Consider the following 27,238-nt stretch of genomic DNA (forward strand, 5'->3'; position numbering starts at 1 on the left):
CATGTACATGCTTTTAGTTTCAATATTTCATCAATGTTGCCAAATTACTCAATTTATTCTATTAGAGCAATTTATTCTATTAATGGTTATAAAAATGCCATTTATCTATATTATCAATGGTACTGAATGTAATGAATCTTTTAATATTTTGCCAATGTGATGGCTAAAATTTGTCATATTTTAAAGTTATTCTCCCTTGCTACCAGTAAATGTTAGCACAGTTTGTTATTTTTATTAGTCTTTTTTTCCCTCTGAAATTTCTGTATATCAGTTATGTTGTAAATATCTTTGTCTCAATCTATTCTTTGTCTCCAGTCTTTGTCTAAACTGTCTTATGTCCTCCATGAGTTATTTTTCCTTTTTTTTTTGTCATTTTTTTTTCCTTTCCTCGTTTGGTTACATGTTCCATAGAAAGACCTCCTCATCTCAAAAGTTAAAAAAAAAACATTTTCAATATTTTCTTTAATAGTTTTATATTTTATTATATTTTGATCTCTAATATATCTGCAATTTATTGTCTAAGTAGTAATCTAATTTATTTTTTCTAAATGGCTTGATAAACCTTTCAATCCAAGTTACTGAATAATTCATCCTTTCATTTCTAAACTGACAAGTCACGTTTATTGTATACTGAATTTCTAGACACTTGGGATCTGAATTTGAAGGTTTGATTTTGTTTTCACTTATTTCTTTATGTGTTATCACAATATGGTTTTGATTACAGTAACTTTATTTTGTTTTCTTTTTATTCTGGCAAATTTCATCTAACAATCTATTTTTCAATAATTTCTTGTAATTCTTATATTGATTCTTCTACTTAATTACAGTATAGTGATTTTAATCTGTTATATAGGAACTGTGGATTTTAATTAAAACTTTATTAAATTTATAAACTAATTTGAGAATTATGTATTAATAATATTGTTTTATAGCCAAAATATTTATTTCCCTTTATTTTGTTCTATTCTTATATTCTTCAATTGGTGTTTTAGTTTCTTCACATAAGACAGATCTTCCCTGCTATATTTTTTGTAATTGCTTTATAGATTGTATTATCATTGTGAAAGAAATCAGTTTTTTTTTTAAGTTTATGATGGATGAATACTAGAATCAGAAAGCTATTGCTACTATGTTTTAAAATTTATATTAGGTTAACTACAATCAATTCTCTGATTAACACCAATAATTACAGTTTCCAGTTGTTTATTTTCTTTATTCACTGTAATTTTACTTGTAAACAGCAAGATGATTTCTAATATTTGGTCCATTTATTCATTTACTTAGTGAATTTTTTTAAAATTTTATGCCTACTATATGTCAGGGTAAGTGCCAATGGTATCACATTGAAAACCTTAACCCTGGCTTTCAAGGAGCTTACAGAGGGTCATAAATAAATAAAGTAAATATCTAATTAAGATGCAGTGTGATCAATTTTATGGTAAAGTTAAGCACTGGACAAACTGGAACACACTTATTTAATATTCTAGGCATGCTTCCCTTCCCCCTCCTCAAATTTTCAAAGCATTCCTCTCTGTGCCTCAAGTGATGGGTCCCAAATTCTTTTGTGTTAAGAGGATAATCACAGAATTGAGTGGACTATCACTTCACCTCTCTAAAACTCTGAAAGTTCAAATCTGTAACTCTATTATCTATCATCTTTTACTTATTTCGCTTCCCTACCAACTTTTATGAGCAATAAAAATGATTCAGCATTACTACCCTAAAAAGAGCTTTGTACAAAAGAATTAAGCAGGTAGAATATAAAGGCAAAAAGAAAATAAGAATTAAAGTTTTTAAATTTTATTTTCTTTGAATTTCAGATCTAAATTCAGTGCCTATACATACTCTTTAAAAGTTAGCTCCTGTAGGCTTTGACATTAAAATATAATCTACTCAGAAACATTAGAAGAGGTATGTTTCTTCCCTGGAACTTGTCACTTGACTTATAGAAATGTATCTGATGTTCATAAACAAACACTAATTTGTCATGAGCAACAGATCACAGATGAGGCCTTGTTTGGAACTTCATCTGCACTTTTTTAAAAAAAATAACCCATTTTATTTATCCATTCCACTACTGATACATATTTGGATTTTTTTTCTGAATTGATGGTACATCCACTAATGCTTCTCTGAATATTGTGGAACAAGCATTCTGGTGAACATACTATGAATCTGTGTTGAGTATGTACCTGGGAGTGTAATTACTGGGTCATAGAGTGTGTGAACATCCATCTTTAGGAGATAACACCAAGGAGTTTTCTAAGTAGTTTTAACAGTTTGCCCTCACAGCCCTGTACAAGAGTTCCAGTTGTTCCACAACCTCATCAACACTTGGTGTTGTCAAGGTTTTTTATTTTAACCACTGTGGTTTATGTATAGTGGTATCTCATGTTTTTAATTTACATTTTCCTCATGAGTAATGATGTGGAGTGTCTGTTCATGTACTCATTTCCATTTGGTTATCTTTGCTTGTGAAATGCCTAATCAAATCTCTGCCATTTTTTTTTTCCTGATGGATCATCCATCTTTTTCTAAATAATTTATGGGAGTTTGTTACAATCTTAGAGATGAGTCTTTTTTTTTAAGTTTTGCTATATGATTTAATATTATTTATTGCCTTGTCCTAAACAGCTTGAAATTCAATTTTGTAATCATAGCATCAGCAATATGTATTGTATTTTTTTACATCTTTATTGAAGTATAATTGCTTTACAATGTTGTGTTAGTTTCTACTGTAAAACAAAGTAAATCAGCTATACATATACACATATCCTCCCTCTTGCGTCTCCCTTCCATGCTCCCTATCCCATCCCTCTATGTGGTCACAAAGCACCGAGCTGATCTCCCTGTGCTGTATAGCTGCTTCCCACTAGCTATCTATTTTACATTTGGTAGTGTATATATGTCCATGCCACTCTCTCACTTTGTCTCAGCTTACCCTTCCCCCACCCAGTGTTCTCAAATCATTCTCTACATTTGCATCTTTATTCCCATCTTGCCCCTAGGTTCTTCAGAACCATTTTTTTTTAGATTCCTATACATGTGTTAGCATACGGTATTTGTTTTTCTCTTAGGTAGTGGTAGTCATATGGTAGTTATATTTGTAGTTTTTTAAGGAATCTCCATACTTTTATCCATAGTAGCTGTATCAATTTACATTCCCACCAACAGTGCAAGAGGGTTCCCTTCTCTCCACACCCTCTCCAGCATTTATTGCTTGTAGATGTTTTGATGATGGCCATTCTTATTGATCTGTGTGAGGTGATACCTCATTGTAGCTTTGATTTGCATTTCTCTAATGATTAGTGATGCTGAGCATCCTTTCATGTGTTTGTTGGCAATCTGTATATCTTCTTTGGAGAAATGTCTATTTAGGTCTTCTGCCCATTTTTGGATTGGGTTGTTTGTTTTCTTGATATTGAGCTGCATGGGCTGCTTGTATATTTTGGAGATTAGTCCTTTGTCAGTTGCTCCGTTTGCAAATATTTTCTCCCATTCTGAGGGTTGTCTTTTTGTCTTGTTTATGGTTTCCTTTGCTGTCATCTGCACTGTCTTACTAGATAATGGAAGAGTCTTCCCTAGGTGTCAGAACAAGGGCGTTTGCATTGCAGTAAACTTTATATGAACTATATCCAGGATGACTTTACAATTTATCATCCAAATTAGGCCATTTTGTGAGTGAAAGAGGTTACTATTAATATTGTAATTATTCTAGGACAACAGGTGTAAATAAAGATTGTCCTGGGAAAATCTTGATGAATATTTACCCTATGTATGAAAAATAGTTTATATTGATTGATTGACTTGTTATAGACATATATATATATTTTCTAGCTGTAAAGATGAATTCTCCTCATGATTATATGGCTTAGCATGCCTTGTCTTCACTTAACCTATCTCTCAGTTATCATTAGTTTAAAACTTTTGCTTGTCATATTCAGAAGAGTAATACAATCATTAAAGTACTCTTTTACATACAATAATTTACTAGGTAATCAGATGGATTTGTCAAGGTATTAAACTAAGTTAGTAAGACCAAAAATAACAACACTGATACAGGTGACTCAGAAATTTTCTTTAGTAACAAGTTACAAGTGTCAATTAAAGAATATGAGAAGCGAAAGCCTCAGAGAAACAGATGCCAAGTTGGGATTGGACATGTAAGAGATTTTTGAGAGAAATGCCTATGCAGGGTAAATGAGAGGAAGTGGAAGTAAGCAGAGAGAGCCTTCAGATAATAACGGAGGTCTGATCTCTGTGCAAGTATAAGGCAAAGAGGATGTTTGGGTTAAAAGAAGAGTCTCAGACTAGAGAGCCCTACTAAACAGGCTTTGGCCAGGCCAGCAGGATTCATCCAACACAAGTTGCCCTTTAGAGGAGGCCTTAGTCTTGCAGGAACAGGTCTGTACTACCATTGCCACAATGTTCATTTATTGCCTGAAAGCAGCCCGGGGAAGCTTGGATCTGGTACAGATGCAGTGCTCGTCCAGAGGTCTGGCGCCTGGGCTGTCAGTCAACCATGTTCCTACCCCAGGAGAATCGAGTGGCAACTTTTTAAGGCTGCCAATTTCATTTTCTTGGCAGAGTGTAAAGCTCTACTTGTCTCTATAAAAACCTCTACTTAATTACTTATTTTTTATGATTAGAAATTTATTTCTGGGTACTATCTGGTGTATAGGAAGAAGAAGTTCATTCTTAGGTAGGCATTAATGTCAAATTAACTCCTTTTCATATAGTTATATTACAAAATTATGCAGAAAAATTGTAGTATACTATTAATATACAGAACAAAATTAATTTTTCTATAGCTCCACTAGCATAGAATACTTAGTGTATTCATTATACTGCTTTCCCGTTAAACCTTTAGCCATTTTATACCTAGGTTTTGATCAAGGCAAATTATTATATGTTACTTTGCATATAACATTAAATTATGAAAATAATTTAATATTTTTACAGACTTTTCATAATCACCAATTGAATGGATGCATCAATCACACCATATGGACATATAATACTTTACTTAAACCTGCTCTTTTGTTTAAAATTTGTGCTACTATAGATAACACTGTGATAAGCATCTTTGTTTATGATGGTTTTTTGTATCATCTGAATAGTTTTCTCCTTCATTAGAAAATAAGATCATATAGATCAAGAATAAAAGTTTACTTATCTTTTTGTCTTCAGCAATTAGCATATTTTGTAATACATGGTATTTCCTCTATAAACAAATTAAAGCATTGGACTGAAGACTGAGCACACACTTTAGAAAGTCTTTTTCATCAGAGAGAGTGTGTGTGTGATTCCTTGAAATTATTATTCTAACTTCTCAGAACTCAAAGGCAGAGACTAAGCATTCTACCCATGCACAACCCAAATGCGCGTGCTAACTACTTACCATAAATGTTGTGTTCCTATAAATTAGAAAACTCAAAATCTAACTACCCTGGATTGTTTAACAAAGATAAAGTAAGATACCATGGAAACTTCAAAGAGAAAAGGAGTCTTCAAGCTAAATCAATCTTTTTTCAAATCCTGGCTCTATTATTTAATAGTGTGGGTCCTGCGAATTCTATAAATCTATTTTTTTCTAATTTGTAAAACAGGACTAGTAATGTTTATTTCATGGGATTACTCTGGATTAAATGACATACCTTAATATGGAAGAAACCTAGCACTCCGTTCATGAAACATGGTAGGAACTTACTCAACAGCTGATAAGAACAATAAAAGCATCAATCATCAAAATAAACATTTAGTAAAATTATATACTAAGGGGTATATTTATTTCCAATAATGATAAAATTATACTCATTCAAATTATTTAAGAGAAGTGCTTGCAAATGTCTACAAATTCCCATAATATTATCTATGAAAATAATACTTGTTTCCTCCAAATGAATGTTCACTCAACATAGGTAAATGTTACAAAACTTCCAGTCTATGAATGATAGTGAAACATCAGATATGCTATATGAACTATCTTTAAAATTATAAGTGTTTTTTAGTCACCAAAATAATACCAGTGTGAAATTAAGGTAGTTAATGAATATTCTGAAGGTAATTCAGAAAGTGTGGAGGAAAAATGAAGAAAATTAACTATAATGAAATTTCTTTTCTGCTTTGACAAAAATGAGGAAAGTTAGTTTATGATGTCATTGAGGTCAATTTTTATATTACCTCTGAGATAGCTGGGAAAAGGGGGATATAAGTCAGTATAAGCATGTGCTTCCTGGATTACCAAGATGTTTCTACCCTAAAACACAGGAAAAACATATTTTTTCTGGGAACTTCCATTTGACTACAGTTATATTTCAAAGAAAAATCAAGTTCTTATATGTGCAGTGGTCTGCATCTATCCATCAGATATTTTATTTTATAAAACTGGGATTTAAACCTAGATGGATGCCCGAAATTTTGGTTGTTGACAATATCTCAGAAGTTCTAATTAGATAAAATTTTCCTGGAAGACACATGAGCAGGATTCTTAAGATTTCAGTACTTTTAATGCTTTAGTTTATAAATGAATGTATGTATCTATGTATGTATATATTTTATTGAGAGAAAATAAGAAATTATTTAAAGGAAATCATACAACTGTATTTCAGTAGTGTGTATTTTTGAAGTTAAATATAGCAAAACAATTAATCTAAATGAGCACTTCATTAAAAATCTGTTAAATAAGTGTACTCCAGGAGTTCACATAGGGATAAAATTTGTATACTGTGGTAATAAACTAAAATCTCAGTGGCTTACAATACTAAATGTTTATTTCTCGCTCAGGCTACATGTCCATTGTAGGTCAACTGTGGCTATGTTCATGTTGCCTTCACCCTGAAAGTGAAGTCATGGAGTAGTAGCCTCTGCCTGAGTATGGCTGGTCTTCTGGCAGAAGGACAGAGATATGGTGAACCATGCACTGACAATAAATCTGCTTGGTAGTGATGTATGTTACATGTATTCCATTAACCAAAGCAAATTGCAGGGCCAAACCTGAGTTTAATGGGACAGGGATGCATTACAGAAAGGATTATTTCAGGTCACATGACCAAGTTAGAAGTCAGTGGAGTGAAAAGAATAATTCTCTGATATGAAGAAGAGGAAAAATATTGAGAAGAATAATGTACTCCATTATCCGTTAACTCTCCGTTAATAACTATCAATACAATTATTGTAAAGATAAAATGAGGTACAAATACTTACAGGTTAAGTTTTAATTTACAATGTTAATTTATACTCTTTAAAAGGATAAAGAGAGTGGATGTTAACTAAACTTATTGTGGCAATCATTTTACTATATATACATAGATCGAATCATTATGTTGTACACCTTAAACATATACAATGTTATATGTCAGTTAGATCTCAATAAAACTGAAAAATAATTTAAAAGGATAAAGGGGGTAAAGGCTGCATTAGCTAAGATGTTTAGGTTCACAGCAAAAGAGATTTGAATGAATAGTGTAGAAATATCAACTAAGGCTATTAAGATAAACTTGAATATCTACTGTGGGAGGGAAGCTCATCTCTCAAATATATGTAAATAAATAATATAGATTTACCTGATTTTACCAGTATAAAAGTTTAGATATACTTTTTCAGTGGAGGACTAATATTTACTAAAGTTGGGTGTAAGTCTAGGCTGATCTCACTCAAATGAAGGTGGGGTTACTTACAGGTAATAAACAAAGTAGTTTGTTACTTTTGGTGAATTATAGATGAATATCTATGTTACTATATGTTTCTACCACAATTCATAAGTAAGCTGAAACTTTATGCTTGTTAAACACACAGGCGTAGCAGGAAACATTAGCTATAGGACCAGGGTTTGAGTCTCAGTTTTGAAAATAAATGAGTTTGTGCTTTGGTTGATTCCCTACTGACTTGTTTCCTCATTTACAAAATAAAGGCAGTGGGTTATTTGATCCCTAAAGTCTAACTTCTAGTCCTAAAATGTGATAATCATGCTTTCCATATATATACACACATATATATGGAAAGCATGATTATATATATGTGTATATATATAGACATGTATATATATACACATATGTGTATATATAATATGTATATCTATGTATACGTGATTATATATATATATATATATGTATATATATGGAGAGTGAGTCAACCACTCATGATTTGGTGAGACAATCTTTGACAGAGTTCTTGGAATAGATGTCTGGGGTCTCGGTTCTTCTGACTTAAAAGGAAGAAGCATAGGTGTGTTCAATACTTTTTCCTTTTTTCTTTGAATCCTTCTTCACTCATCTTTCCTTAAGTCTTCTTTTCTACACGTGCATTTTAAAATACATTTTACCAGACTAATGATTACAACTTTTCCTGCACTTATTTACCTTTTAATTTTTATTTTAGGGTGTGGTGGTATAGAGTCACTTACGTATGGTTGGGCAGATTGTGTACCACACAAATCTAGGGCCACTCCTCACATTATCAGTGCATAATCTCTATGGCCTTAAATGAGAGTTGTGGGAGTGGCAAAACTTTATTACATTGATATTATACGATATTTTCTTGCACTGGATTCTTCATTTTTGAGTATTATTAAAACAGGACAGTTCATATGATGTAGGCCTTAGTCTTACTGAATGTAAAATATTTCGAATGCTTTTTTTCCCCTCTTATTATTCTCTTACACAATTAGAATAATCTTAAACTATTTTTTAAAATACACTACTTGGTTGAACTTTCTATTATACAATTTTTGTTTTTGAATTCTTTAGTGTTGATAAAGCAGATGATGAAGACGATGAGGATTTAACAGTGAACAAAACTTGGGTCTTGGCACCAAAGATTCATGAAGGAGATATAACACAAATTCTCAACTCCTTGCTTCAAGGCTATGACAATAAACTTCGCCCAGATATAGGAGGTAAGTTCGAGTAATCATTCTTGGATTTTGGTGACTGTGAAAGCCACATTTGCTGATGTTATTTTATCATATTTCATATTCCTTGAGTGTCTGATGTGTGTTAGAGACTGCGGGGTTGGCAATTATTATTTGGAATGGTACTGCTTTGAAAGCTTCACAGTTTGACGTGGGAAGAAAGACATCTAAACATTTTCGATGTAATTATTTTACAATTGCTACAACAGAGCAATTTTTGATAAAACTGCCTGAAAAACTAACAGATATTTCATAAAAGGGAATATTTGAAAGGTATGTAGGAGTTCCAATTTTTTGCATTGCTGCACTGTTTTAGTTAATGTAGAATTATAAGCCTTGAGAGTATATTTAGTGTAGACAATCCAACATTGCTCTTCTTTGTCAAAATTGTTATTCTAAGTTCTGAGCATTTATGTATACATTTTATAAAATAAATAATCTCTAAGTTTCCCACTGCAACACTTTAAAACAAACAAACAAAATATAAGTCAGCCAGATTTTTATTGGGATTGCATTAAATCTACAATCAATATAGAGAAATTGAAATGTTTACCATACTGAATTTTTACTGTACCAAATTCATGATCATCATATATTCTTCCACATATGTTCAATTTTTTATTAACATCTTCTGTAAAGAAGTGCTGAATATATTTTACTAGATTTAATTTTCTATATTTGAAGTTTTAATGTAAGTATAAATAGATTTTTTAAAAATTTTACTTTCTAAGTTTTTATTAGCAGTGTATAGAAATACAATAGATATTTTGTTAATCTACTCTGTCCTCAGCAGCCTTGCTAAATTTATCAACTTTATGTATTGTTATATTAATGTAGATTTTCTATAAACACAGAGAGTAATGACTATTACCAATAATGACTACTTTGCCAATAGTGTTTATTTTGCAAATAATGAGCATTCTAATTAATTTTCAAAATTATACTTTTTTCATGACATATTGCACTAAGACTAGAGATCAGTGTTGAATAGTCCTGGTTTGTTCCTGATATCAGGGAAAACAGTCTATATTTCACTATTAATTATGATGTTTGATGAAGCTTCTTTATTTTTAAGATGCTCTTTGTAGTTCCTTTATCTTCTTATTTTGCTAGGGTTCTTTTTACCTCCCTATTGGTTCAAATGATTTCTGTGCACCTATTGAAACAATCATATTGATCATATTTTGCCCTTTATTCTACTAACTTTTTTTTCTGTAACTAACTTTGGCTGATTTTTAAAACTTAAACAAAATTTGCATGTCTGTAATAAATGTTACTTAGTTGTGACATGGTAATATTTTTAAAATATCACTAGATTCAGTTTGATAATATTTAGTTTTGGAATTTTATATATATGTTCATAAAGGGCATTAGCCAGTTATTTTATTTTCTGTAATGTCTTTCAGTTTTGGAGTCAATATTATGCTAGCATCTACAAATGAGCTATATTTCCCTCTCTTTTCATCTCTGAAAGAATTACCTAAAATGGATACTATTTCTCCCTTCAATATTTGGAAGAATTACTTGGTGAAGTCATGTTGGCCTAGAGTTTGTATTTTGGGAAAAAATTTTAGCAGTTCAATTACTTTATTAGTTTTGGTTAGTATTCAAGGAGTTTAAATTTTAAAATTTACTTGAGTTAGATTGTTTCATAACATCTTTTACGATATTTTTAATGTTTTTAGGATCTGAGGGCTTTTCTCCTTCGCCATTCCTGATATTAGTAATCTATTCTTTCATTTATGAATAAATCTTGAAGGGCTTTAAAATTTTTATTAGTTTGTCATAAAATCGAATTTTAGCTTTGTCAAATTTCTTTGTTGAAAATTTTCTTAAATTTTATTATTTTACACTATTTTGTTTATTATTAATCTATTTTCCACGATTTAATTTTCTGTTTTCCTAGATTATTTTAATTATGTTTTCAAAATAAAATTTAGGCTTAATAAAATATTATCTATCCATGAAATTCCCAGAAATCTTTCAGCCATAATGTTAATATTTACATAATCATAGAACCATTATCTAAATCATTAAATTAATATTGATACAATACTATTAACTAATCTACAGACCTTATTCAAATTATGGCAGATACCTCACTGATGTCCTTTTTTTCTGTTCAGAATCCCAACCAAGATCACACATTGCATTTTGTTCTCATGCCTCCATACTCTCCTCCAACTTGGTATAGTTTCTCAGTTTTTCTGTTTGTTTCATGAACATGATAATTTTAAAGTATACTGGCCAATGGAACGCCCCTCAATTTGTCTGATATTTTCATTATTGGGCTGTGTTTATGAATTTTTGCCAAGAACACCGCAAAAGTGATATTTTGTGCTTTCAGTGTATTGTGTTAGGAGGCATGTGATGTTTATGTATCTTATTACTGGTGATGTAAACCACACTTACCATTAAGTGTGGTTTCTTCCACGTTTCTTCACTGTGAAGTTATTATCTTTCTTTTTGATTAATAAATATGTTGTGAGGAGATACTGCGCTAGGGAGAACTATGCAGATATTTTCAGCACACTTTTGTCCATTCCTCTGGTCTCTATCAATGATTCTTACCTGCAGGAGCATTACTGTGATGTTTGTCAAGTGGTAAGTCAGTATTATCATCATTCCTTCTACACAAATTAATTGTAATTCTGCAGTAACTAGGATCTGTGACTTGTCCAATTGTTTATCTATTCACTTATTTATTTACTCAGTGTAGACCTCTAGATATATGTCTTATCTTATAGTTTATTATCCTTTACCATCATTTATTTTATTGCTCAAAATGAAAATTTGACAGCTGGTATGTCCTATAATTTTATTTCTCTGTTCTTTTATGTTTCTATCATTTTCTGAGAATATCGTTACTTTCTAGCACATAAAATTTTCCAGGCTCCTCTTGATCCAGCAATGGAATTCATCATTTCTCCAAGAACCCTGGTTCCTCTTTTTGTAGAATGGTATTTAGAAACCAAGATGTGAGCACCAGGTGTATTTCTTAATATTGGGTGTCATTGCTTCTTGACCTTCTCATTGGGCAGAAGGAGAAAATATATGTTCTACACACACATTCATAGGCATCTATATTTCTATGTCTATCCCTGTGTATATGTATTATAAACCAGAAGTCAATACTGACAGCCCTGTTTCCAATCCAAAGACAATAGGGTTCATTCTAACCTTTCCCTTTTCCTTATCTGTAATTTCTTTTTCCATCAGGGAGACACCTGGCTCTCACTTACCCATAGTATATTTTATTATTTGTTCAACTCCTGTAAATACATAAAGTAATTCTATAATTTTAACACGTCTATAAAAAATTAACAAGAATAAAATATTCATATACAATTTATTTTGCCTTTATCTTTGCAGCATGTAATCAAAATACTGTTCCCAAAAGTAACTTAGGTTAGTTCTTTTCTTCCTTATCCCCATTCAATGTGGTTATGTTAACCATTTTATGACAGTTTTGTTTTCATGTTACTGGTTATATTCCACTTTGAATGGAATTCATCTATGTTTACTTTTAGCATTTGTATGATTTTATTTCTTTTACTTAATTCCCTGATGCATTTGAATTTTATTTCTGTGTATGGTGTAAAGTATGAATCTAATTTTTATCTTTTTCAAATGGCTTTTCTGTTGACTCAGCATGATTTATTAAAGTCAATCTTTGCTTCCATTATTTGAGATGTCAACTTTATCATATATTACATTTTCTTATGTACTTTTGTGATTTCTGTCCTTTCTATTCCATTCTTTCATTTGTTTTTCTATTTATTTGTCACCACACTATATTAACAGTAGAGATTCAACAGAATTTTGAGACTAAAACATTTAGTATTAATATCTTATAAAGCTGGCCCCACCTCATATTTTCATTTTGTTTTGTTTTTCCTTTTCAGTTTTCCTGGCTATTGCGTGTCATTAAAAAAAAATAGGAGCTTTATTATCAACAAGTTTAGATACATTTTAAAAAGAGCTGTTGGTATTTTTATTGGGATTGCATTAAATTTGTAAATTAACTTTGGGAAAACTAACATCTTTATAACATTGAATCATTTAATATGGGAACATGGGCTGTCTTTCTAAATCTTCATGTTAATTTTGTATCTCTCTGGAATGTTTTAAGATTTACTCATAGATTTTTCATATTTCTTAAATTGAATCCTAAGTATTTAATTTTTTTCTCCTGTAAATATTCCCTCAACTCTAATGTCCTCTACCTGATTTCTGGTTTTGCATATCAATGTCATTGATTTATGAATGTTCATTTTATATCTTACTACCTTCCTGCTGCCTTACTGATTATTTTGTTAGTTTAAGCATCATTTGTTTTCAAAATATGCTGTCATACCATATACAAAAAAGTATTTATTTTATTTACCAACTCATATGCAACTAATAGAATTATCTTGTCTAAACGCATTATGTTGTTTCATTGTCTAACATGTCTAATATAATAATGAATAGTAGTGGAGATAATGGGTAATTTTGCCTCATTTTAGTTCTTATGGAAATGACTCTAGCGTTTCTTCATATGAATATTCACATTAAGAACTTATCCCTTGATTTGCTTGATTTAGTTTTAAAATCAGGAATTGGTACTGAAATTTTTCAAAGACTTTTTCAACATTTCCGGAAATAATTTTGAGTTTTATCCTCTTTAAATCTATTAGTATGGTGTATAGTATTAATTGAAACAATTTGCATTCTGGACTAAAGCTTTCTTGGTCATGATATATTATAAACTTAATGAGGTATTGGATTCTGCTTGGTAATATATTATTTAGTATTTTGTATTGGTATTTATAAGTGATATTCATCTTTTATTTTTGAGTACTATCTTCATTTGTTTTAGCCATCCTTTTACATTTGTTTCATGAAAAGGTATTTTCCTTCATTCGCAAAGGTCTAGCACTTTATCTGGGTGTTAGCATCATCTGACTTTTGGAAGTTTGATAGAATTCCATTATAAATTCATCCAGGTCTTGGGCTTTTTGGAAATAGTTAATCACTTTGATCACTTTGTTTTCCTATGAAATTTGGTCTGTTTGTGCTTTCTACTCATTTTTGGTAATCTGTATTTGCCTAGGAAAACTATCTCTTTTATTTAGGTTTTCAAGTTTATTTGCAAAGAAGTCTTCAAAGTAATTTCTTAGGATTAAAAAAAAACCTTTTTCTGTTTCAATGTTTAGTTCCCATTTGTTATTTCCTATTTTATATTTTGTATTATTACCCTCTTTTTTCTGATCAAGAAGATTCAGAGAAGTGGATTTTTTCAGAATTTCCATTATTAATGAATGAGCTCTACTGTGTTTCTATTAACTACCTTGTAATTTCTACTTTGTCTTTATTATAACCTTCGTTATATTTTATTTTGTTTTGCTTTCTCTTTTGAGTTGGAATTTAATTATTTATTTTCCCTCTTCAATTTTTGGTGTGTTACTATCTGTATTTCCCTTTTTCTCCTGTAGATTTTGCCTCATAAAGGTAAATGCATTGTTATTTGGTGTATAAATATTTTGTGTTATATCTTCATAATGACTCTCGTGGCTTTAAACATCAAAAAGTTGTTGTTTTTATTGAGATGGTTAAATTGATGCCAGTTACTTATCACAAGAAACAGAAATCTGTACTTCCATTTTACTCGTCATATTTCACTATTATTATTTGACACTCTCTTTTCTTTCAATTAATGTCAACTCCCTGAAGTTAGAAAGCATCCTATCCCTCATTGCTAAAACAATGTCTGAAACATAAATTATGTTCACTTAATATTTACTGAGTGAACTTTTTTGAATAGAACCTAGCGTGTATAATCTTTTAATTTCATGTGTAAGTATTTTGAAAGTTGTTCTACTTCATGAATTTAGCATTTTACCTAAATTATTTCAGATCGAGATTTGGACTTTCAAATGCTATATACATCTGTGACATCACATCGTTTAATAGATTAGACGAGACATGTCCTAAGTACCTTGATAATTATACCATGCATAGCAGCATTTGTATTTCTTCATATGAATATTCTTCATTTCTTGCATCTCAGATTTCATGCATCTCAGATTATACACAATGAATTAGTTAATTGTCCACATGATTTGTAGGCATTCCTTTCTGTCCAAAATTTGTGTTAACATCTTTTTTCTTCATAAATTATGAAAACAAATTTAATCAATTTACTGAGGACTTATGAAATTAATAACAAATTAACATTAAAAGGCTTTGTAATTCTAGTAAAGCTTTAATTACTTTATGTTGAGTTTTCTTTTTTATTTCTTAACAACTTTTCAGGTAGAGTCTACAGCTTTTCAAACAATTTCAGTGATTTAAATAGTTTGATCTAATCTAAAAAATTACTATCCCAATAGATTTAAAGCTATCCCTCTCCCAGGATAGATGATAGACATGTGCCACTAGACAGGGACTTGGGGTGAGAAGGGGAGAATCTTCTTTTTTATTCCATCTGTTTAATTGTTCTAAGTTTCTAGTGATGGGAACATGCAGGAGATATGAGGAGTTAATTGGGTGCAGTTTGAAACTTTTGTCTTCTTAGTTTTTATTTCTTTTTGGGTTAACACCAAATGGCCCTTGGTACACTTGGAGAGGCAAACATATAAATAGTGAGGGTAGGAGGGTAGGAATAGAGTAGAAATGCTTTATGTTGTTGTTCATAGGCATTTTATACTGTTCAATTCCTTGACCTGGGGAATCTAGAGGCTTCTCTATATCTTCCACCTGCCTTAGCTCCTTTCATCAACAATCTAGTCTGGAGATACGTGCTGCTGGTGGCCAAAAAACTGGTAAGATGCCTCTGGTCCAGTTATCTTCCTTTGATGTGAATTGTACCCACGAGAAAATAAAATATCCTAGACATTCTAAAGAGTGGGTGTGCAGATACTCCATTGCTTCTCTTTCTTTAAATCTCCTCTCCAACTTTCTTTTCCCCTGATCAGGTGTAAGAGTGGAAGCAGGTTGATAAGTCTGCTGTCTAAAGAGACATTAAACTACAGAATAAGAAAGCAGTTTTTCATTCTCCTAAGAAGAAATTCCAAATAATTAAATTTACATATACTTAATATATATTATGTATATTAATAACAGTCATACATTTGTGAGTATTGAATACTTGAAATTGGTTATTGACTATTGAGTACTTGAAATGTGGCTAGTATGGCTAAATTTCAATTAAATTTAATTAATTTCTATTTAAATGTAAGTAGTAATATGTACTGTGCAGAGTAGCATTTTATCTGTTCATCTCAGAGTATACATAACAAATGACTTAAGTCTCTCCAAAAAGTGATGTTGGGAAAGCTGGACAGCTACATGTAAATCAATGAAATTTGAACACTCCCTCATACCATATACAAAAATAAACTCAAAATGGCTTAAAGACCTAAATATAAGACATGACAACATAAAACTCTTAGAAAAGACATAGGCAAAACATTCTCTGACATAAATTGTAGCAATATTTTCTTAGATCAGTGTCCCGAGGAAAAATAAATAAAAGCAAAAATAAACAAATGGCACCTAATTAAACTCAAAAGCTTTTGCACAGCAAAGGAAATCATCAACAAAATGAAAAGACAGCTTATGGGATGGGAGAAAATATTTGCAAATGATGCGACCAACAAGGAGTTAATATCCAAAATATACAAACAGCACATACAACTCAATATTGAAAAAATAAACAACCCAATCAAAAAATGGGCAGAAGACCTATATAGACATTTTCCAAAGATGACATACAGAAGGCCATGAGGCAGATGAATAGATGTTCATATCACTAATTATTAGAGAAATGCAAATCAAAACCACAATGAGGTATCACCTCACACTTGTCAGAATGGTTATCATCAAAAAGTCTACAAATAATAAATGCTGGAGAAGGTGTGGAGAAAAGGGATCTATTGTACACTGTTGTTGGGAATGCAAATTGGTGCCTCCACTATGGAGAACAGTATGGAGGTTCCTTAAAAAAATAAAAATAGAACTACCATATGATCCAGCAATCACACTCCCTGGTACATACCCAGAAAAAACAAAAACCTAATTCAAAAAGATACATGTGCCCCAGTGTTCACAGCAGCACTATTTATAATAGCCAAGACATAGACACAACCCAAGTGCCCATCAACAGATCAGTTAAAGAAGATAAGATATATATATATATGATATATATACATATGTGTATATATATATATAAAGGAATATTACTCAGCCATAAAAAGGAACAAAATATTGCCATTTGCAGCAACATGGATGGACCTAGAGAATATTATACTTAGTGAAGTATGTAAGACAGAGAAAGACAAATACTATGTGATATCACTTATATGTGGAATCTAAAAAATAATACAAAGACTCTATATACAAAACAGAAAAAGACTCACAGGCATAGAAAACAAACTTATGGTTACTAAAGGGGAGAGAGAGGGGAGGAGGGACAAATTGGAATATGGGATTAACAGATACAAAGTACTGCACATAAAATGTATAAAATAGATAAGCAACAAGGATTTACCATATAGCACAGAAAATTGTAATCAATATCTTGTAATAATCTGTAATGGAATATAATCAGAAAAAAATAACTGAATCACTATGCTGAACACCTGAAACTAACACAATAGTATAAATCAAATATACTTCAATAAAATTTTGAAAACAAACAAATATGAATAATTATTAAAGTGATCTTTTTAGGCATTCTTTTCTGTCCAAAATTTATGTTAGTATCTTTTCTAGCCATCTGTGTTAGTATCTACTAGCTAAGGTATTAGACAGCACAGTCTCAAGTATCTATTTATCCATATCTACCTTTTCTTCCATGTGTATCCAAGTGTCTATTTGTCCATATGTAACCTAGGGAAGGAGATGGCAAATGTTAGTTCACATTCCTTGTTAGTAAGGCCTGGGAAGAAGCATCTGGACCCAAATATGACATCTTTGTGTTGAGAACCCCTGCTGTCTGTTCTAGGGCAATAAGACATATTAGTCATAGTTCTTTCAAAATCTGTATAACTGCAATATCCAGATCAGTGGGACTATTTCTTTTTTAATACCATTTAGGGGCAGTAAGAAAAGACCATGAATCTTATTTTCCAGGATTAGAGTTTTTGACTGACTTAAATTAATTTTAATATCCAAGGTGACCAAAAAGCTACATATTATGCTAAAGATATCTTAGGCTACTGGAATACAGCATGGTTAAAAATAAGTATGAAGAAAATATTTTTAAAATTCATTTTAGTTTATATCCTCTGACTGATAACCAATTACCCACCCAGAGTGAGCTCTCTTCAGTTTTGCCTTAACTACCTGGAAACTCGATGTTGAGCTCACTGTTTTTTTCTTTCTTTCTCTTTTCCTTCCTCTTTGTATTTTCTGGATTACTAAGTTGCCTGGAATGTCTATTTCTATATACTCACTTGCACTAGGAGTTTACTTATATTCTGGTGAGATACTTAAAGCAAAGTACTTAGAAGTCACAGCACAGAAAGAGGCCTTGCAAAAATAATTCAGTGTCATCTTTACCTGTCTTCCCTCTATCTATCAAAAATGTAATTTTCTGTGGCAGTACATGCTTTTCTAAGTCATTGCTGTACTATCACAAAAAACAGATCTTTGATCTCTGTGTGTATTGATGAATTAAACATAGTGTGCCCACTTTCTAAACATCATTTAATAAGCTTGGAATAGCAATTTTCTTTTAGCTTCATTTTCCTACTTTTGAATTGAAGTATGGTGTTTTCCTTTTTAAATATCACTAAAATCCTGCAATTGGACAACCTTCTACTGAGAAAATCATAAAGCCAAGAAAGTACTTACTCAGTTACTAAGAATCCTGTATTTTAAGTGATTTCACCCAAAAGTATTGTTCATAGCATGAATCAATGAAAGCAGTAATAAGTCATTATTAAGGAACAAGTACAGATTTCTGTTGTTTTCCTTTTTATATTTTGAAGCATATAAGCACTAGCTGTAGTTTCAAAATTAATCTGAAATATTTTAATCCACTTTCAAGTTTATTCTATGTCGTGTTTTGGGGATGAAGTTTAAAGGATTGGATCAAATGATAGCACCTCAAAGTTATAAAATGATACACATAACAACTCAAAAAATGCTCATAGTTTGCAAATATATGTTCATTGTGTAATTTATTGAATATCTTCTGTGAATAGCAATGTTCTACGCTGGAATTACTGATGTAATATATCTTTTGTCCCATCTCAGAAGAACTTGATGTATGCGCATCATGAAATAGTGTGGCTCAAGCCCTAATGCCAGAGTTAATATTTTTGTAACATACGTATATTTGCCTTATAGTTAGCTAAGGAAATGTTGTTATCAAGAAACCAGGACAGATCACTCATATCTACATCTTTCTCTACTGTAAAATGTGAAAAGTATGTCCTGTAAATAAAAATGTCCTCAAGAATATTACTCAGCCATAAAAAGAAACAAAATTGTTTGTAGTGAGTTTGAGTGTAATTTATTTTTTGAGTTATTTGTAGTGAGGTGGATGAAACTAGAGTCTGTCATACAGAGTGAAGTAAGTCAGAAAGAGAAAAACAAATACCATATGTTAACACATATATATGGAATCTAAAAAAAACAAAAACAAAAACAAATGGTTCTGGAGAACCTAGGGGCAGAACAGGAATAAAGACGCAGACGTAGAGAATGGACTTGAGGACACGGGGAGGGGGAAAGGTAAGCTGGGACGAAATGAGAGAGTGGCATGGACTTACATATACTACCAAATGTAAAATAGATAGCTAGTGGGAAGCAGCCACATAGCACAGGGAGATCAGCTCAGTGCTTTGTGGATAAGGAGGGTGGGAGGGAGATGCAAGAGGGAGGAGATATGGGGATGTATGCATATGTATAGCTGATTCACTTTGTTATAAAGCAGAAACTAAGACATCATTGTGAAGCAATTATACTCCAATAAAGATGTTAAAAAAAAATCATTTAGTTCTTGTCATAAGCGGTGTTCAGCCCCAAGTATCATGCAATAGAGAGCAGGCACTCAGTTTTTGTTGATTTATCAGATGAACTGAAAAAATCTAATCAGATAAGACTGGTACATTGCACTTAATTGCTTATAACTGTTAATAAATATACTAAATGAAACTAATAAACCTATTGTTATTAATTGACTTTCATAAAAGCCACTCTGTAAATCTAGTTATAATTAGCTTAATTATATGATATTTATTGGTTACAATTCATAGCTAGTCAAACATAAATGGCAAATGATTAAAGCAACTCATCTCAGAAGTCATCAGCTTAGGTTAAGCTATATAACCTTCTATAAGTCATAGAACCTACTTTTATTTAAGAAATCTAATTGTTGGCTACTAGATCGAATTACATTGTCATGTATCATGTAAATCTAGAAACCTATAGTTTTGCATACTAAAACTATTTCTAACAAGTCCCATTTATTTTTCTAGCTAAGAAAATATGTATGTCATGTAATAAAATATTTGCTTGAGGAAAAACAAACTAAATAAATACTGTATGTCTTTCTAAGTGTAGGGCTTTTTATAATTTCAAAGATTAAAAATAAATATGGTTTTTAAATAATACAGGCACTGTTTTCCAAAATGCCTCAAGTTTTCCATGGAAGCTTACCAGCCTGGAAGCTCTGACAGACTAAAAGTTACTAAGATAGGGAGACTTGAGACAGGATAGGGACTCAGACAGGCAGATTCAGCTATGTACTAGAGGAGAGGGTTCATCCTGCGAGGTCTAATATAGTGCCTGTATTGTAAGAGTGGTAAGTACTGGGCCAGAAAGGGAAATCACATAAACTTATCCAGAAAGGATAACTGAGTATACAGTACTGGAAACATACTTACTTTAGCATAGAAACTTTCAGGGTACAAGGTGGTTTTTCTGCTTTATTTTATTTGCATTATCTCTATGTAAATCTCCATGAGATCTATGACAGATTTTCTTCTCACAATGTCTTTTTCCCTTCTTGTCTTCTTTATGAAACCTTTATACGCATTCCTCAACAAGTATTTGCTGAATCAGTAAATGAACCCTTTATGCTTTATATGGTGGCGGGGGGGCGGGTAGGGAGTAAAAAGAAACTATGTGAAAATGTTTTTCATAGTGAACAAAAAAATCTCATGAGTATAATTATCATCATTATGGTAAATCTCATTATAGCAAGTCAAAAATACCTGACAAATGTTCAAAGTCCAAATCACAATCAAATATGCACTATTGCAGATAGTAGTTAATCATACCATTCGATTAACATTTAAAAGGCTGACCTGTGCTGCACATTTTGATAGAATATAAGAATACAGCATATACCATTTAAACACTAACTTGGAAAACACAAATGGTTATGTACAAAACACAACAGATGAAGTCCACAGGGATGGCTGTACAATATATTCTAAGAATTAGATGAAAATACACCTTTCACTGGAACCAGCTATAAACAACCCAAAGGAATTTTGTTAACAAGAGAGGAAGGAGGTGTGAACAAATTTAATGAAGTTCCTCACAAGAATCAGACCTGGATGTAGACGCTTCAGATCTATCACCTCCTTTAATCATCATAACTATGTTTCAAGCTCTAGTGTGTGCCAGAACTAGCTTATACTGGCTCACAATAACCACTCATTATATATCGTCCCGACTCTGTATTCAGTGACTTCACACTGGTGTCTTTAAATCATTCATTGTGGGAGTATTTACAACATTGAAATCAGCAAACGGTACAAATCAGGGCTTGTTTTCTCCCAGTCCAAGAGCAAGTTTGTTAACATTTGCTAGCACATTATGATATGCACTAAGTAGGATAACATAACAATGTTTAGGCTCTAAAATCCATCTAATCCTAAAATTCTATGACTATTGCAGAGCAAATTACGTAGCATTTTTAACTGAATACACTTCCTTAGTTTTAATGGATGATTTAGACAGTTTTAGTCTGTACACTGGGAGGTTTTTAGTCAAAAATGGTAACTTTTAGTTACATAATTTATTTGTAAAATGAAAAGGTTGTTGTGTTTATATAATGGGCTATGCTTCCTCATTTAATAATGAGAATGTTTTATTCTTGAAAGTGTAAAATAGTAATAGTTATTAAGATTTATTTAAATGAGATTTATTTAAGACAACCTATGATGATATCTTTGACCATTCTTTTTCTTTTTTTTAACATCTTTATTGGAGTATAATTGCTTTACAATGGTGTGTTAGTTTCTGCTTTATAACAAAGTGAATCAGCTATACATATACATATATCCCCATATCTCCTCCCTCTTGTGTCTCCCTCCCACCCTCTCTATCCCACCCCTCTAGGTGGTCACAAAGCACTGAGCTGATCTCCCTGTGCCATGCGGCTGCTTCCCACTAGCTATCTATTTTACATTTGGTAGTATATATAAGTCCATGCCCTCTCTCACTTTGTCCCAGCTTACCCTTCCCCCTCCCCGTGTCCTCAACTCCATTCTCTATGTCTGTGTCTTTATTCCTGTCCTGCCCTTAGGTTCTCCAGAACCATTTGTTTTTGTTTATGTCTTTTTAGATTCCACATATATGTGTTAGCATATGGTATTTGTTTTCCTGTTTCTGACTTACTTCACTCTGCATGACAGACTCTAAGTCCATCCACGTCACTATGAATAACTCAATTTCATTTCTTTTTATGGCTGAGTAATATTCCATTGTATATATGTGCCACAGCTTCTTTATCCATTCATCTGTTGATGGACACTTAGGTTGCTTCCATGTCCTGGCTACTGTAAATAGAGCTGCAATGAACATTGTGGTACATGACTCTTTCTGAATTATGGTTTTCTCAGGGTATATGCCCAGTAGTGGGATTGCTGGGTTGTATGGTAGTTCTGTTTCCAGTTGACCATTCTTTATATTGGTATTTTGCAGTGAGGCCCACAGTAATTGAAACTGATGTTTACGTAAACAGCATTGGACCAGTTGATCCCATAAATATGGTGAGTAATGAATATTAAGAATAGTTATCTGGCATAGAGTTCTGGAGTATATATATACCACAATAATAGAAAGAATATGTGAATAATTTCTGATAACTAATTCTGAATGAGTTCTGGGCAACAGGTGCAATTAGTGATTCGTTGGTTGTGCATAGGCTGACTCCAAGGTATAGAGATGATTTTGCAGATGGTAGAGTCATTTTTTGAGATAGGAAATATAGCCATATGTGCCCTCAGATGCTGAAGGCACATTCAGGAGGAACCGTCCAGTAATGATTTGGATTTTAATTTCCAGGAAGAAGTTATGACTGGAAATAATTGTAAATTGGGGAGGGAAGAGGGACAAGCAGCATAAAATATAGCTTAAAGCCTCAATAAATGATCCAAGAAGATGCAGATTAAGAGGAACACAGATTTGAGAATCAGATGGTATTTATAATGAGGTCAATGCATGTAAAATACAGGTGGAAGAAAGAGAAATGCAGAAAAGGGACATACTCAGAAAAGTCAGAGGGTAGGAGAAGAACCAGGGAGAAAATGATATTGTATAATCTGAGGAAGAAAAGAGAATGGAAAAGAAGGAACTAATAACCAGTTGTCAACATACATGAGAATCCAGTGATAAATGGAATAAATTGGGCCCACTGGTGTTGGTTATATGGTACTGGTTATCTCTGTTAGGTGAAATTCAGTGGAAAAGTGAAAGAAAGAAAAGAATAACAGCTGAATTGTACATCTCTCCTCCATCCTCAAAATTGGTCTCCTATCCAACTTCTTGTCACAGAGCTAGAAATATGGGTTCTGCAGTGATAGACATGCAATCGTGTGGATTTCAAGGTGATGGTGAGTAAGTGGGAATGCAGGTTAATTTTATGAACTACTACTTTGAGAAACTTGACTTAGAAGAGAATGAGGTAAGAGTTTGGTGGTAGAGAAGGAAGAGAGTAAAAGAGAAATATGAGCAAGAGAGAATATGAGAAAATGTCAAGGAAAGGTCATTTAGGATGGAAAATGGAAAAGTTTGTAACTATGCTTTATCTCTTATACACAGAATAAATAGTTTTCATTACCATTTGAAAGACATAATTAGTAACTCCAATATAACCCACGGACATTATTTAAAATAGGTTGAAAATGTGCTGTTCCAAACCCTAATGATCCCATTTCTGTGAGTCAAACTACTTGGTCCCATTCAATGAGCTCAATCATGTTTTATGTTCATCTCCTCTGATTTGGTCACCTGTGTTACTCTCTCAGGCTGCCGTAACAAAGTGCCAGAGACTGCTGGCTGAAACAACAGACATTTATGTCTCCAGTTCTTAAGGCAGAAGTCCAAATCAAGGTGTCAGCAACTTTGCTTTCTTCTCAGGCCTTTCTCCTTGGCTTGCAGATGGCCACCTTCTCACTGTGTCATTACATGGACTTTCCTCAGTGCATGTGTTTCCCTGGTGCTCTTTGTGTATCCAAATTTCCCCTTCTATAAAGACAGCAGTCAGATTGGATTTGGGTCCACCCTAAAGACCTCATTTTAACTTAATCATCTATTTAAAGGCCCTATCTTCAAATACAGTCACATTCTGAGGTACTGGGGGTTAGGGCTTCAACATATGAATTTTGGGAGGACACCATTTAGCCCATAGCACCATGCAAAGATAATTCTCTAACCCTTTGATGATTTTTCTCCCTAACTTCATTTATTCATTACCACAACAAATTGTCTCTTTATTAGTGATCTTAACCACTTTATGCCTGAATAACCATCATTATATACTTGTCTGTGTCTGCTTATTCTTATAGTATTACAGCCATGCTCAGTTTTTCTCTTACTCAATGTGATGTTCACATGATTGTCATTAACTTTCACAGCTGCCTATATTGATTACCATACTGACAGCATTTTGGCCACACCATAATGGACATCTTTGTTGCCTTAGTGCAAATAAATACGAACTGGCTTGGGATAAGTTGAATTTGAGAGTCTGAAAATAGGAGCCAACTGTCAGGAGAAAGGGCTGGAGCAAATATTTACCAGGGATTAGCTAAACCTCCGAGGAATTGGAAAAGCAGTGTTAAAGTAAAGAGAGAAGGAAAAAGAAACAAATATCAGACCTCGAGGAACATATATTGGGTTGGCCAAAATGTTTGTTTGTTTTTTCCTGTAAGATGGCTCTGGTAGCTCTTAGTTGTCTTTAATTTGAAACAATTTTGTTAGATTGTATTGTGACAGCTCTCATATCAGCATGCATTAAAAAAAATTTACCAAATTGATGAATTTTTGTGTAGCCATTTTAATACTGAAGGCAGAAGAAAAACAGCAACATTTTCGGCATATTACGCTTTATTATTTCAAGAAAGGTAAAAATACAACTGAAATGCAAAAAAAGATTTGTGCAGTGTATGGAAAAGGTGCTGTGACTGAACAAACCTGTCAGAACTGGTTTGTGAAGTTTCGTGCTGGAGATTTCTCTCTGGACAATGCCCCACGGTAGGGTAGACCAGTTGAAGTTGATAGGGATCAAATCAAGACATTCACTGAGAACAATCAACATTATACCACATGAGAGACAGCCGACATACTCAAAATATCCAAGTCAAGCATTGAAAATTATTTGCACCAGCCTGGTTATGTTAATCACTTTGATGTTTGGGTTCCACATAAGTTAAGTGAAAAAAACCTTCTTGACCATATTTCTGCATGTGATTCTCTACAGAAACGTAATGAAAACATTCCGTTTTTAAAACAAATTGTTGCAGGCAATGAAAAGTGGATACTGTACAATAATGTGGAACAGAAGAGATGGTGGGGCAAGTGAAATGAACCACCACCAACCACACCAAAGGCTGGTCTTCATCCAAAGAAGGTGATGTTGTGTATATGGTGGTATTGGAAGGGAGTCCTCTGTTATGAGCTCTTTCTGGAAAACCAAACAATTAATTCCAACAAGTACTGCTCCCAATTAGATCAACTAAAAACAGCACTTGACGAAAAGCATCCAGAATTAGTCAACAGAAAATGCATAATCTTCCATCTGGATAACACAAGACCACATGTTTCTTTGATGACCAGGCAAAAACTGTTACAGCTTGGCTGGGAAGTTCTGATTCTTCTGCCGTATTCACCAGAGACTGCACCTTCAGATTTGCATTTATTTCGGTCTTTATAAAATTCTGGAAAAAATTTCAATTCTCTGGAAGACTGTAAAAGGCACCTGGAACAGTTCTTTGCTCAAAAAGATTAAAAGTTTTGGGAAAATGGAATAATGAAGTTGCCTGGAAAATGGCAGAAGGTAGTGGAACAAAAGGGCGAATACATTGTTCAATAAAGTTCTTGGTGAAAATGAAAAATGTGCCTTTTATTTTGACTTAAAAAACCAAAGGCACTTGTTGGCCAACCCAATATATTTAAGGACCTGAAAGATGAAATTGAGGTAGTAAATTAAACAGCATAGTTGGCAAGAAAATGAAGATAAAGCAAGGGAAGAGAAAGTTTCAAAGAGTGTTTTAGTACTACTTCTACCCCAAACAAATTTGTATACAACCTCTTGGTTTTTGTAAAGATAAAACATTCTATATACCTGTGTGTATTGATTTAACGTTATGCAAATATAAGATTTCATAAAGTAATGCCTTACTAAAATGTTAATTTTCTCTTTAAAAAAATCATAAAATATTCAGTCACTAATTAACCAATACTTAGATAAGCCCATTTGGGCATGTGGAAGTCTAAATTTTTCTGCATTGTATATGTTTTATTTGGGGCTTTTTTTTCAATTTGAATGAATTCATTAAAGAAAAATGTGGTCATTAAAGAAGAAGTAGAATTCAAGACTGAATTTGTATTCCAGAAATATTTTGACAAGAATGGCTATCAAGAGGCTTCTATGATGATCTTCCTATATAAAAGTTTCATGGTATTAAATATTTAGTTTTCCCAGTGGGGCAAATTAGACACTTGTAACCTTGGACAGTGATAGTTTTTTAATAAAGCTAATTAAGTGAAATTACTATTAAAATTGGTGATACTAAAGCACGTATAAGAAAAAAAAACAGTGGAATATTTGATAGTGTTTATTAAAAGAGAAGCATTGTCATACTAGGGATTAAGGAACAGTTTACATAGAAGACTATTTTAACTAAACAATGCAGGAAAATTAGAATTCAGTTATTATAAAATGAACAAAATTGCTTTGACTGTGAGTGTAATAAAGCAAGCAGACTTGAGTGTAATTAAGCAAGCAAGTGTTTTTTTCCCTCTTTACACATACAACTTAAGTTACTGATAAGGAACAAAATTAATACATAGGTTTAATGTTTTTATTTTTTCAAATGA

At 32.4% G+C, this 27,238-nt stretch overlaps 1 protein-coding gene across 1 annotated transcript in view; it reads left to right on the top strand.

Moving 5' to 3' along the window:
- GABRG1 (gamma-aminobutyric acid type A receptor subunit gamma1) overlaps positions 1–27,238 on the top strand; it is a 64,003-nt gene that overhangs the window by 7,866 nt on the left and 28,899 nt on the right. The window contains exons 2-3 of the mRNA XM_024731717.1: positions 8,748–8,896; positions 22,841–22,908. Of these exons, the coding sequence (XP_024587485.1) occupies positions 8,748–8,896; positions 22,841–22,908 (217 nt within the window). The remainder of the gene's footprint in view (positions 1–8,747; positions 8,897–22,840; positions 22,909–27,238) is intronic.

This window comes from Neophocaena asiaeorientalis, unplaced genomic scaffold (genome assembly GCF_003031525.2).
Source record: "Neophocaena asiaeorientalis asiaeorientalis breed wild unplaced genomic scaffold, Neophocaena_asiaeorientalis_V1.1 scaffold39, whole genome shotgun sequence".
Taxonomy (NCBI): domain Eukaryota; kingdom Metazoa; phylum Chordata; class Mammalia; order Artiodactyla; family Phocoenidae; genus Neophocaena; species Neophocaena asiaeorientalis.